This window comes from Centruroides vittatus, unplaced genomic scaffold (genome assembly GCF_030686945.1).
Source record: "Centruroides vittatus isolate TY-2023 unplaced genomic scaffold, ASM3068694v2 contig_1168, whole genome shotgun sequence".
NCBI classification, from domain to species: Eukaryota; Metazoa; Arthropoda; class Arachnida; order Scorpiones; family Buthidae; genus Centruroides; species Centruroides vittatus.
Genome location: NW_027120749.1, coordinates 1,248,140 through 1,262,058, shown reverse-complemented (window position 1 = coordinate 1,262,058; position 13,919 = coordinate 1,248,140). Strand labels below are relative to the sequence as shown.

The window sequence follows — 13,919 nt, the reverse complement described above, 5'->3', positions numbered from 1 at the left end:
TGTAGATATAGCCGAACTCACAATAGGGTTAATAAAAAGATCCTCTTATTCGAGAGATTAGTGACCAGAATACGGCCCCTGGAATAGATATATTGGTTTCTCAGCTACTAATAGCTCTAATGCTACAAAACTTGCGAAATAAATATTTCTGTTACTTCGAGCGTTGTAATCGCTTTGCGGCGAAAGTTTGACACGAACATAGCCAGAATCAGTCATAAACATTTGAAATTCTTTTTAAAACTTGAAATTTTCTCGTTTTTTTTTCCCCCTCAGATATGGCTTTTGACCTTTTTAAACAATTGTTTGTAAAATCTATTTTAATTCGGTTTTGAACATTATTTATTATAAATGTTGCCGATATTCATAATAACAAATGAAATTTGATCCAATAATCTAGTGTGTTATATCAGGAGTCATGGTAGTGACTTCCCGGCAAGTAAAAAAGTCGCTGACTGCTACATATACAGGGGCCGTATTCTGGCCATCGTTTCTCGTCTGTCGTCTCTCACAAGCTGGACGCTGATTGGCTAATCATTTGTTTACGTCTCGAGAGATCATCGCGTCTCTCCAAACGTGATTCTGGACAACTTTTTCTCTCGAATATTCTCTCGTTTCGCAGAGACGAGCGGATAGTTGTCTTTCGTCTTTTGCCTCGATTTCATTATATCCAAAATGGGCGACTGGATGTTACTCGCGCTGTATAATCGTATTAGAAAACGTTCTCTATTTCGAGAAAGAAAATGCATGCTTCAGATATTTTTCCAGTGCCTACTTGGAAACGCCGCTGATTCCATTTTTTTTTTTTTAATTATCCTACATCAATTACTGAACTATTGAATATGATGTTAATCTAACTTATATAGTTAAGGAGAAATTAGATGGTAATATTTCGAAAAATATCTAAGTACGCACTCTTTTCTAACATAGGTTATTAAAATTTTTATTTGTTAAGAGACAAATTGACATTACAATCTGTAAAAATGTTATAAAACAAAAAAACATATCTTCGTCTAAATTACGTGCTTTATTTGAACGCTAGTACCTCTCTGATAACGAGAAAGGCTCAAGCTTAAAATTTGAGGTTTCTAGTCCCAGTGGGTTCAACGAGCGTCTGCAACGCGGGACGAAGAAAAATGAGAAGAAAATACAGCTTTTTTGCAGATTTTTGCACTTTTCGGTTGCTTAAATTTCGGCAACTGCTTTATAGAAAATCTTAAAATTTTGCACACTACCTAAGAAAATAGTTTTCCTTCGAACGAGACGAGATATTCAAAATTACAATAGGTGTTTGGGGGGCGGAAAAATCGATCCCCGAAAATCGGCAACTCTTATTCCGTATATGTAGTCACTTTTTTACTTGCCAGGGAGTTACTACCGTGACTCCTGATATAAGACACTAGATTACTGGATCAAATTTCATCCGTTATTATTAAATACAGAACGTCCTCAATGTATGTCATAATTAAGTTGCTAAAACGCGTCGTGAACGAAATGGTGTACATCGAATATCGATTTCTCACCGAAATAATGTATTAAGTCAGAGATATGGTCAGTGGTGTAGCGTAGTGGGGGCGGCAGGGGCGGCCCGCCCCGGGCAGCACTTTTAGGAGGCGGCAAAATTTCACAATAAATAATAATATCTTGTAAAAATACCTAAATAAGGGGGCGGCGAAATTTTCTTCCGCCCCGGGCGGCTGACACCCACGCTACGCCACTGGATATGGTACAGTACATTGCCGACCAACTAAAATCAATTTATGTGCGTGTCTAGTGTACAATAAGAAACTGTTTATATGGAAGTGTCGCTACTTTCAAGATTTAGTATAACAAGGTGACGGCCGGATGTTTCAGCGGTTAAGACTTCAGTGTACAGCTCTGACATCGAATTCGAGCTGTTGAAGAATCCAGGGCGGTCTGTATTTAATGTGTCAAGTCTCGCTCCATACAGTCCGGCAGCCCACACTGTGGATCATAAGAAACCAAAAATGGTAAGATTAAGACAGTTCTCGATAAACAAGACAAAGCAAAAAGCAAAAAGCAAAAAAAAAAAAAAAAAAAATACTAGCTGCCATGTTACAAGTATGATGAAATATACGATAAGCACGAAGATCTTTAATGATCTTAGGTAAGAGTTAGCAATACTGAAATACGAGCGCAGATTTCTTACCACACTAAATTCATCACAAAACGATTATTGATGCTAATGTCTGAAATTCCATTTAATCGATGCAAGATGTGTGATTACCAGAGCCCCTTCGGCTGCCAATTTAAAGTCTTTTAATCTTTAAAATTGGCGTTTCCACTTCCCGGGACGAGGACTCGGGGGTCGGATTTGTGGGAAGCGAGTGTTCGGGTTGTTTCATTGTGTCGAATTACACAGAATGAGGCACTTGACGTGTAAGTGCGTGAGTGCGAGAATTCGAGTTAAGGGTAAACGTATATATCTTCGTGTACAGTGACGTTATGTCCGTGCGTGTGTGTGTGTGTGATCGAAGAACATCTTCGGCATATCTATAAACAGAAAAACAGTAAATTACGATACGAGAATAAGATGTGTTGAAAATGAAACGAAAAAGTTCTTACCATCGGAGATTTCGGAAAATATTCACTTGTACGATAAATAGCCACTTGTCCTCTTCGTGGTAAAGTTGGGGAGGGAGAAGAATCTCCCTCCCAAATGTCCCTACAAAACACAAAGACAATGAGAAAACGAAAAGTTGATTCATTTATTATCTAAGGTCAACATTATTATCTAAGGTCAAGGACCTGACCTAGCCTATCTTAACCTAACCTAACCGGAAGCTCAATCCTCATAAGTAAGAATATATTGTGAAGTCCCAAAAACGGGTTGACATTAATCATTTATATTAGAAAATTGTTAAAACGAATCTAGAAAATCGTCCATTGTTAAAGAAGACAAAAACCGATCGAAGATCGGATTAGACGCGTTGGTCATTTGAAACCGCGACGCCAAAAAAGGAAAAGATGTTGAAAGGCAAAAAGGTCCTAATGTAAAATAAAACGCGATAATTGTAATAAATAAATGGTGGTAGACGAGTGTCCACCAGTAGACATGGACCTTTGACAAGTCGCTCGTATACGAACTATTAGATTATTAAAATTTGGAAAAATGGAAAGGTTAATAATGAAAAGGAACATCGCGTCGAATCATTAAATTTCAAAAATATCTCGGACCAGACAACAATGGGGAAAATATAAGCGCAGGTTTCAAAGCTCCATCAATTCTTTCCATCCTGAGTTAACGGAGGGTGTCAAGTAGATTCGTCGAAGCGGCTCTTTCTCGTGACTCAAACAGGGGTCGTTTTTCGCTTAGAGACAAGCGAGGGACCAATTGAGAAGCGGGAAAGAGGGGGCGTAGAGCCAATCAACATGAACAATACGAAAAAGGGAGATTGATGTAATCGCAGAGCAGGAAGAACAGGAGACTTTTCGAGAGGCTTCAAGAGAGACAAGACGTGTACGCCAAGGTGTCCATCGTGAAGTCCGCCGAAGCCAACCGACGAGTCGCTTCACCTGCCGCTGCCCCGGGACCTACTTTCGAGCAACGATAGGAAACACCATCAACACTAAAAACGTTCGAACATAAAAACTGTGTAAAGAGCTGTGCATAGTGTGAGTTGTTTTGTGTTTAAATAAACGGGTTTTTTGTGAGACACTTTTCATCCTTGTCTCCTCCGCCACACCCACACGCGAACGACCCAGGACCATCCTGTCGCGGGATTAACGATTTCCCCTAGAAGTCGGAGAACTTACACTGATGAGAAGTGGGATTTAAGTCCCCAATCTCCACCAGGTCAGTGAATTTACAATATGCATGCAAGCAAATAACTTAAGTATAACGTGTAAGAAAAATTTGTATAGTTAAATAGAAGTTTCTAGCCGTAAATCCAAATTCCAAATATTTTGATAACTTTTGCAAATTTGTAATAACGTATGAAATACGAGATACCGTGTTCGTTTAAAATAATATTTATTAGTACAGACAACTCGTTTGCAGAAAAACAAATGTAAACTTCAGAATTCAATACTTTTAAGGTTGTGATAATAAAAATTTAATATGATCAAAAATTAGATGCAGTTAATGCAGGTTATATTTGAACTATTTATAATAAATACATTTTGGTTGCTTCAATTTCTGGCACGCGAAAGAGATTTCTATTTAAAAAACGTGTTCAATCAGATTAAATTGCAAAAACTACAGCTGGTGTCCGTGAAATTAAATAAAAGTACAGACATTTACAATCTTGTGAAACAAAACATTGTTCATAATAAACATAGTTCACTGAAACTTTCCATCCTCGAATTTCGAAAATAGGGCTTTCATTATACGAAAGGTTTTTGACACGAAATACAGAAAGCTGTTTCTAGTAATAGTGACTGAAACTGATTCATTGCTCTTGATTACAGTTTTTGCAGAGTTTACCAACTTCACGGGACATTTTATTTATAGTTCTGTCAATGTTGTCATCCTATTAGCATGTGTTGCTCTAACACAACACTGGTATTAAGCTTACATCTATCAACAATTTGCAATATTATGACGTAGACAGGCGAATGGTCAAAAGGATTAAGGCATCAATCTATCTCTCTGGAGGTCTCTGGTTGAACATCTCAGGAATTTTTCGTGGGAGGTTTTTCCCTCTCAGATATGCCGTGCCCCGTCCCACATCATCTGGCTGTTTCCATGATCGATACGATTAAAATATCCTCTTAGTGTCCACGAGGCAGAAAAGTCAAAAACGAGAAAAAAATGCGAAATTGTTATTTTTGGTTTTTCATGTCGCTATTGTTTATATGAAACAGTTATTAATTTAACTGCATACCTTAAAGTTTAAATGACTGTAATTAAATAGTCATTTAATTCATGTTAAATTCGTAAATAACAGTGTTTTTTGAAACATTATTGCTGTTTTACATATTTACTTAACGTTTTTTTTTGTGATAACGAATACTTGGAAAACTATTTAATAAGTTAAAGATAAGGAAAACATCTTTATATCGATTATTATGTCGAGAGTATCTACATTCATTAACTCTTATCTAAGAACATATAACTGAAAATGTCCTAAATGGACATTTTTCAGCTATTATGTGACAATAAGATATTTTTTAAGAATCGTATTTGATTTCAAAATTGAAAATAATAGCATACAAATAAATAAGTTTTAAACATTTTAAAAAGCATAATTATGAGTTTAAGAAATGAATTAAAATTAATTCAAATGTATGTTTAAACGTTTAAGCTTTACAACACTGACAGGTGTTAAATTTCACAAAATGTTGATTAAATATATATATCAAGATGCATATTTTATCTAAAATGTCTATTGATAAAACTGCAGTTACCTATATCTAAAAACTTGAGTACTTCCCATATTTATTTAAGAATATACAGTATAATAAATACTGCTATAATTGATAACTAAAAAATAAAAATATATTGTTACAGTCCGGCAGTCAAATATTACATTTACAGAATCTGCTTTTAAATATTCTTTTAATTGAAGTAATTAGTATAATTCTCAGAAATGTCAATTTTTAATAAATTTTAGAAAATCATTGACATTGTATGCCATAAATGATTTATGCATTTACATTACATTTACATTAAGCATTACAAATATGATTACAAGGATACTTAATAGGATTTATTATGTATGCTTACTAAATTAATTATGTTTAATAAATTTTATAGAATTTTCTGAGTGACTCCAGAATCCAAACGAGAAGCACTAGATTTCTTCATGGACGTGTCTCTCACCATCCAGTCGTTACCATTGTGGGCTTGATCGAATCCACGACAAGCAAGCTTTAAAAGGCCATCTTTGTGCCCACAGGGCGAGAAGAATAAAATAATTATTTAATAATAACAATCACGCCGCTTTTAGTACAGGGCCGTCGAGAGCTTCTGATTAGCTATGAGACATTTATCGATGCTTATTCCTTTATATATACTGCATATATATATATATATATATTCACAGTATTTTTCAAAATGACATCTCTGGATTTTTATGAAACTGATCTACAGTACATTAATGTATTCATTTTTCCTGACAAAACAATACTAATTTTAAAAATAGGTTAACCCCAACAAGCCCTTGAATCCTACAAACTTTTTCATTTGAACGGAATGGAGGTTGTTAATTGCGATCATTATTCTAGTAAGTTGTTCCATTTTAACACCATTCCTATAACGGAAATAACGTTTTTAACTGGCTTAGTGACAGGATGTTACAGCGTTCTTGGTTCTTTCTATGTTGAAGTTAAATAACTAAAAGAATAACCTCACGTCGATTTAAATCAAATAGCATTCTATGTGAATACAGTCTTGATTTCTATTCTCGTTATCGGGATAATAAATATTATTCCGATCAATTTTTATCGTGAAAACGTAATTTGTGTGATGAGAAAATGAAAGAATGATGCAAGAAAACTATTCAAGTTTCGAATACCAGCGAGGACACAAAACGTATGCATCAATATACCCAGTTCAGAAGGCATCAAAAGTCATAAATTCATTTCGAGATATAGAATTATGAACAAAATACTTCTAAAAAGCTTATTATATCTTTAAAAGAGATGGTTCTAGCTAACGTCCTCTGATTTTAATCTTTTCTTAGAATGCATGCAATCTTAAATACTGTTATTTGATTCCTTCAAGGATTGCAGAAGCCATTTTTCTTGAGTTATTTTGAAAATCTAGAAATATATCCTCGATACAAGCATTGAATACATTCTCCAGTATAACAGAAAATGATAACTTCATTATATATTGTATTTATTGTTATTATTATATTTAAAAGCGATTATTTATTAACACTATATTTTGAGATACGAATTATATCTATAAAAGAGCCTCGTTGAACGCACTTGTCAACGCTGAGCTATGACCTAATTACACTCTGTCTGGAGACAAAAAAAAAAGACTGGGTATGACACGAATATCACGCAGCTATAGCTCTGGTGCTCTTAAGATCGAATAAAAGCAGAACTGGAGGCAGGAAGGGCATCCGGCGGTAACACTTCTGTCAAAACTGATTGTTCCTGTACAGGAAACTGAAGTCCCATATAAAAATGGAATAGGAAGATTGAAGAAGTTGAGTTACACTTATGAAAACAATATTTTTCAAAATTTATTGATAATCAACAGTTACCAATAATACAAAAGAGAAAATTAATATTTCAGAATTTATCTAATTTTTTGCTCCATTTTATTTTATTTATAATTACTGTAATGATTTAATACAGTAAAATAAAAAAAATGTTTAATTTTTATAAATACTGTATTTTTGAACTTTATGAATTTTAAATATACTGTATTTCCGCTATTTAATATGCACTATTTCCAAAAACATCTACAGAAAAACCATATTGCGCCTAATAAAATTAGATAAATAAGTTTGGAGTAAGCTTAGAAAGTTGAAGTTCCGGAGTTCCTGGCAGTAGACGATAACCTAAATGTTCTACCAATAATACGAATGTATTGAGGAATTATGGCATAATTCCTCAATACATTCGTATTATTGGTCAATTTTTAGTAGGCCTACTTTATGGTAAAATTATATTAAAAATAAAAAGTTAACGAACTTAAGATTGAAACCATAATTTTTTTTAAATAACAAAAAGATAAGAACAAATCCTTGAAATGTGGAATGGATAACTTTTATCTTATTTATCGAAAATCCATAAAACAATTTCTCAGAAGCAAGTAAGCTTCTTCTCATCAGAAAAAAAGAGGTGAAGTAGGATAAGTATTGAACTCTTCTTACTAAAATTTATTAATTGTTTAATTAATATTTTTATAACTTTTGATTTAAATATGTAATGTAATTTCGTTAAAAACAACAAAATAGTTTTATTTATTTTAATGAATTCATTTTTCTTATAATGATAAATATTACTTATACCGATTCTATAAAACTTTATTGTCGTTACACAAATATTTAATAAAAATGTTATTGTTGTCTAAACAGTAATATTTTACTGTAATTATAATAAATATCTATGTTAAAATTGTAATTATGAAGAATTGGGAATACAGTACATTAGAGAATGATCATCAATACTACATTAATCTACTGAAACATTTTCTATTATACATGCAAGGGAGTTTGTATCGTGTCTGCTCGCTATCAAAGGCCAAATCCCCAGTAATACTATCCGGATTAAATCACTCGTGAAAAGATTTGACCCGGATTCGAACCCGAATCTTTAGAGTAGCCTTTCTGATGTCTTTACCGTCTCGTCCATCTGTCGTCTTCACATTAGCAGATAGATATGCATAAAACACATCTACAATATAAATTGTGCTACTAATATTTCAAATATTTATAATATATATATATATATAAAACAATCCTACAAATTTTAGAGCCAATATTCTAATTTCTAATAACAATTGTTTTATAGTCTAATATTTTTTAAGTTTTATTTAAAATTGAGAAACTTAAATACTTCGTTCAATTCACATAGTATAGTCCGTTTTTAAAATCTGTGGTGAATAATAACTATGAGTCTACGAGTATTGCAAATTTTAACGCAGAAAATAATACAGGCCAATTAAGAAACAGGTGGTTTTCTAGAATGGCAATCTGTAAACTTACATAACCAAATATATATATATATATATATGTTTTTTTAACGTTGTATATGTAGTCTATTTCCTTTCAATCTTTCTGGTGCATTCATCGTTTATGGAAACGTAAGTATAAACGTATTTTTTGTAAGTTATTCTTAATCGTAATATGTCATAAAAACTTTAAAAAGCACCAGCTTGCTGTTATATTTTAAATATTATATACTTTTGAACTACAGAAAATAAAATAAAACACAATAGGAAATGGATCGTTTTGAAAAAATAATATAGAAATAACATTAGTTTATGGAGAAAATAATTGCTAGAAAAATGCGATCCGTAACGTGGTTGAAAAAATTTTCATATTTCAGATCAGTGGCGTAGGATCATTTTTCGTGAGAGTGAAAATATAGAACCAAAATATAGAGGAATTTTTATTCGTAAATCGGGGGAAGCTACTGCGAATCTGAGGATAGCTGCCCGTCCCGAAAAAAAATGTTTAAATTTAGAGATAGTTGGTGAAATATTTTAAAACAAAGGGCATCGGATAAAATGAATAAATGACTAGAATTATTTACTAAGTCAAATCGGATCATTCCTCGTTCACCCACCGAGGAGCACATCAGCAGTAGGAGTGGATAAAACAAACGGTCTTGTGTTCGTGCCTCATCAACGAGCTTTTGCATGGAGTTTTCTAGGTTTTTTTTCCGCGTGTCTGACACCCAAACAGGTGCCAGTTTCCCATAAAAGTCCTCCTGGGAGGCACTCCTCTTTAGTAACTCGTCTTTGTACACATGGTAGCTAGTTTCACTCACATACGTGAGCGTAATTTTAACCGCGGGCAACGTCATCTAGGGACATTCGAAAAAACTAATGTCGAAATAAAAGAAAAGATGCGCTATCATAAATTCGTTAATTTTATCATCTCAGTTATATACACAGTACTTTTAACACATAATCAGATACCGTAAAAATAAATTATTTGTTATTTTTAATCATCTTAAATAATCTTTCTTGCGAATTTATCTACATTAAAAACATACACAGACCTTATAAATAAATATGTACGTTTATAAATATAAACTATAATAGGTATATAAATGAGAGAAAATTTTTCTAAACATTCAACAGTAAATCTTATTAAAATGATATGTTATAAATAAGAATAGACATTTGAGACAATAAACAAAATTTTTTATTAACTTTATTTCAAAACCACTGTATATAAAATTCAGATAATCGTAATTAATTCGGATAATCGTTTTATCATTTGATAAAAAGTACAAAACTTCAGAAAAAATAATACATTTTCTCAAAGTTATTGCAGAATATATTTATCCAAGGAAAAAAATGAAATAATACAAATTAATAATAAAAAGTAATAATTTTTTAACTTTAAAATTAAATTTAGAGAAAATTGCAATTGTTTATCATAAACATTATAAAGATATAACTAAAACACAAACTTTAAAAATCCTGTTATTCTTAGTTTTTATAATTTAATACATCACAAAATATAGAATAACTTGACAATGTGTAAATTTCCTGTTATATTATTAACAGTAAAGTATATTCATATTAATAATAATAAAAATTAAATTTAAGACTAAAACTATCTAACTTCGAATATAATTCAATATGACAAAAATAAAAGTTGATTTTTACCATAATTTCAGGAAATTTTCATTGTCTTAAGAAACATCAACAAATCAAAATGTATTTCTTAATAATATTTGGTGGAACGATGATGTCCATATTGACTACTACTACAGTTACTGGAGGAATACTTGACATAGCGGATGATATCCTACCTATCACCACTTCCTTTTATCGAGAAAAGGATGGACATCGAATGGTAGAAGTAATAGAAGTGAATACATACATCGGAGGAAAGAAATTAGTTGACTGTTTCTTATACGGCGATAAGTACGATTCTGATATTTATTCTTCGTTAAATATCCTTCTTAAATTTCACTTGAAATTAAAATTTTTAGCTACATCATTGAGAAGATGCTGGAATTGGTTCCCAAGAAGCTTGTGAAGGTAGTACCTAAAAAAGATATAAGCAAGTTAGTTAACCAATGTAACGAGTTGTTATACAAAAAAATACGAGAGAATGCATTTGATATTATTAAGACTCCGTTCGACTTTGCTAGAAAAATATTTAAAAGTTTTCTCATATTTCCAGGCAAGTACTGTACATGTTCAAGTAACCAAATAAAATTAATTATGTATACTAAAATTATAATCTGATTCTATTATAACTAATTAATATTTATTAGACATTGCTATGGCATAAAATTACTAATAGATCATAATTTATTAAATGAATTTTTACTTTTAAAATTAACACTTTTAAAAATCTTTTAACGAAAACTTCATTATATTTAAATATTGAACATCTGAGCTCTAACCAGAGCGGAATTCAGATGTATACAAGTACTAGAATTTTTCCCTTTGAAATTTTCTTGTTTTCAAAGTTTTGTTATAAACTAAAATAGACGTTTTAATACCGGTAATAATATGCCTGAAATATTCATTTCAAAGAAATTGCGTTGAATTATGCAGGTACAAAATGGTGTGGTGCTGGAGACGTTGCTGATGACTACGATGATCTTGGACCGGCCACAGAAACTGATATGTGTTGTAGGACTCATGATCATTGTAACGATAGCATTGTAGGATTTGAAACCAAATACAAATTAAAGAATAAGGATTTTTATACAAAGTAAGTGTTTATAACATCCTTGAATGTATGTTTCATTAGATATCTACATATAAATTGTAAAAAATCCATCAACGAATTACTTAACTTTGCCGGCAAATTAAAAATTGTTTCTGGCACCATCTGTTATGATATTTTATTAAAATACTTTTTATATTTTTAGTTATTATAAAATAGCAAAAATCTTAATTTCGAGAATAGGGATGGGTTTTATAAAAAAATTGTAAATGCTAATAACGAGTAAAATTGTCATTAAGTTCGAACCTACTCCAGATATGACACACGACTCCCCTTCTCTTCGACCTTTAAACATCAAAATTTAATACCATCAATCCTCCTAATACACAAATCTCTTTACAAAATTTCGGAAATTTTCGACAAAAAGCGATTTCAAAGAGAGCGAACAAAATCGTGTAAACACACACTAACATCCGTACATACTGAAAAACATTCGATTTTTTTTTTTTTTTTTTTTTTTTTTTTGCATTTCTCGACGTTTAAAGGTGCCCTGAGTCCAAAAATGTAAAAATCTTAGAGAGGAGTTATTTTTTGACCGATCGCCATACTTTCCCTTTGTTATATACTGTATAAGAAAGCTAGGAAAGTAAAAATTAGATAAAGAAATTTTCAGGATAAACGGCCAGATGGCCAAGGCTGTGATCTGACGACATGGGTTCGAATCTGGGTCTGTTCTCACGGGCGGTCTGTCCTGGAAACGCTAGGCCCTGACCCTCACCATCCAGCAGGGCGGCTGTCTTCACTGTGGGTCTGGCGGAACTGAAAGACACGTTATTTCAATTCAAAAAATTTTACCAGAACGGAGTTAGATAAATGATCGGCATGACGAGTGTTATCAGAAAAAGTATGATGTACAGTGACAAGATACTATTAAAATTAAGAGCATACGAGATACATCTTAGATTTTAAAAAACTAAAAATATGATTTAAAATCGCAACCCAGCATTGTGATGATGCCACAATAACTTTTGCTCGTAATGTATAGGTTATTCTCATTTTTTCATTGGTCAAGTTTAGTTTGAATTAGTGCAGGCAAAAGCTGGAACTTCTTGAGAATCGATTTGAATTCAGAAGTAATGGTTTATTATTGCATTTTATTAGTATTAATAAAATATTATGGTAAATATTAGCTAAGATATAACCTGCATCATATATTAATCTCACCAAAAACAGGCCAATATTTCTTCGATGCTGGAAAACGTTGGAGTCTAAGTATTTAACAAGTAGCATTTAAAAACTTTATTTTAAAATAAATTTACGTTAATTTTAATTTTAAAATTTAAACACGAGTTAAGGATGGGAAATTGGTGCAGTGTAAAGTATATTATTTTATACTACAATTTTCTGACAGTACATCGAATTATGTGGAGTCATCTTAAATCCAAGCACTCTTCACCACCAATCGAATTAAAAATGACAAGTAAACCGTCGATATCATGCCTGTTCGGTTTTGCTAAAACTGCGGTTTACCGAAAACCAGTTTTGTTACTAGCACTAGTTTCAATGGTCTCATTTACGAATGCCAGCTTAATCAGGGTTACATAACGACGAGACTGAAAACAAGAAAATAAAATTACGTTGCCAAAGCTCAGGACTGAGGATGCTCGTGATTGATTTATAGCATCAGTTTTATATTGGTGTATTTAAATATTATACGATATCACAATTATTTATTGTGACATCGTCACAATGCCGGGCTGCAATTTTCCCTCACAAAGCACTTAAGTTTAGTAATAACTTGCTCCTGTACACCATACTTTCCTGTTAACAATAAAGTCATGCCGGTCATGTATCTAACTCCGTTCAGAAAATATTTGAATTGAAATAATGTGACTTCCGGTTTGCACCAGAAGTTCGTATGTAGTTAATCGGGGCTTCCTGCCCCTAAACTTTCCATATCTGGTCTTGCCTTTCATCTATCTTAAACCGAACTCGAGATTTAAAGAGACAGACAAACGATTCTTTCACTATTCATTTTATGTTAAACATCGGTCAATATAAAATGAATATACGTATATCGTGTTTTATGTGTAGATTTTATATACTGTATTCTGTCAAAAGATAATGTTCTTTACAATGCACTTTAAAATATAATATATTTTTGTTATTAACAACGGTAATTTTAATTTACAGGAGTCATTGTGATTGTGATAACGGATTTCATCAATGCTTACTTGAAGGAGAAACTTTGATTTCTGACGCAGTTGGTCATCTATTTTTCAATATTCTACAAACACAATGTTTCAAAAACGAATATCCCATTGTAAAATGTCTGAAAAAATGGGGGTTAGTACATGATGTAGTACGCAAATTATCTGTATATTTAATATACGATAATAAATATTCATATTTTATTACTATTTTCCAGAATACCAATTGTTAGAGATATATGTCAGGAGTACGAGTTAGATGAGAATAAACCGAAAAAATATCAGTTTTTTGATGGTAAAATGTACCAAGGAAAACATGAACCGTCGTTTCTGAAAAATCTTCTCTCACATTAATGGTAATAAAGCCATTTTGTTACATAAAATTCTTGGATTAATAAATATGTATTAAAGAAAACTTAAAATTTCA

At 32.0% G+C, this 13,919-nt stretch overlaps 1 protein-coding gene across 2 annotated transcripts; it reads left to right on the top strand.

Annotated features, from left to right (window-relative positions):
* The first annotated feature begins 7,730 nt into the window (after positions 1 to 7,730).
* LOC136981833 (phospholipase A2 hemilipin-like) lies at positions 7,731 to 13,919 on the top strand. Of its 2 annotated transcripts, none has more exons than XM_067278228.1 (6): positions 7,731 to 7,766; positions 10,276 to 10,525; positions 10,594 to 10,787; positions 11,168 to 11,327; positions 13,476 to 13,628; positions 13,711 to 13,919. In XM_067278228.1, exons 2-6 carry the CDS (start codon positions 10,314 to 10,316, stop codon positions 13,844 to 13,846), a joined length of 855 nt encoding a protein of 284 aa, XP_067134329.1. In that variant the 5' UTR covers positions 7,731 to 7,766; positions 10,276 to 10,313; the 3' UTR covers positions 13,847 to 13,919. The 2 variants fall into 2 exon arrangements, with proteins under 2 accessions (XP_067134329.1, XP_067134321.1); XM_067278220.1 differs by lacking the exon at positions 7,731 to 7,766 and adding an exon at positions 8,643 to 8,725.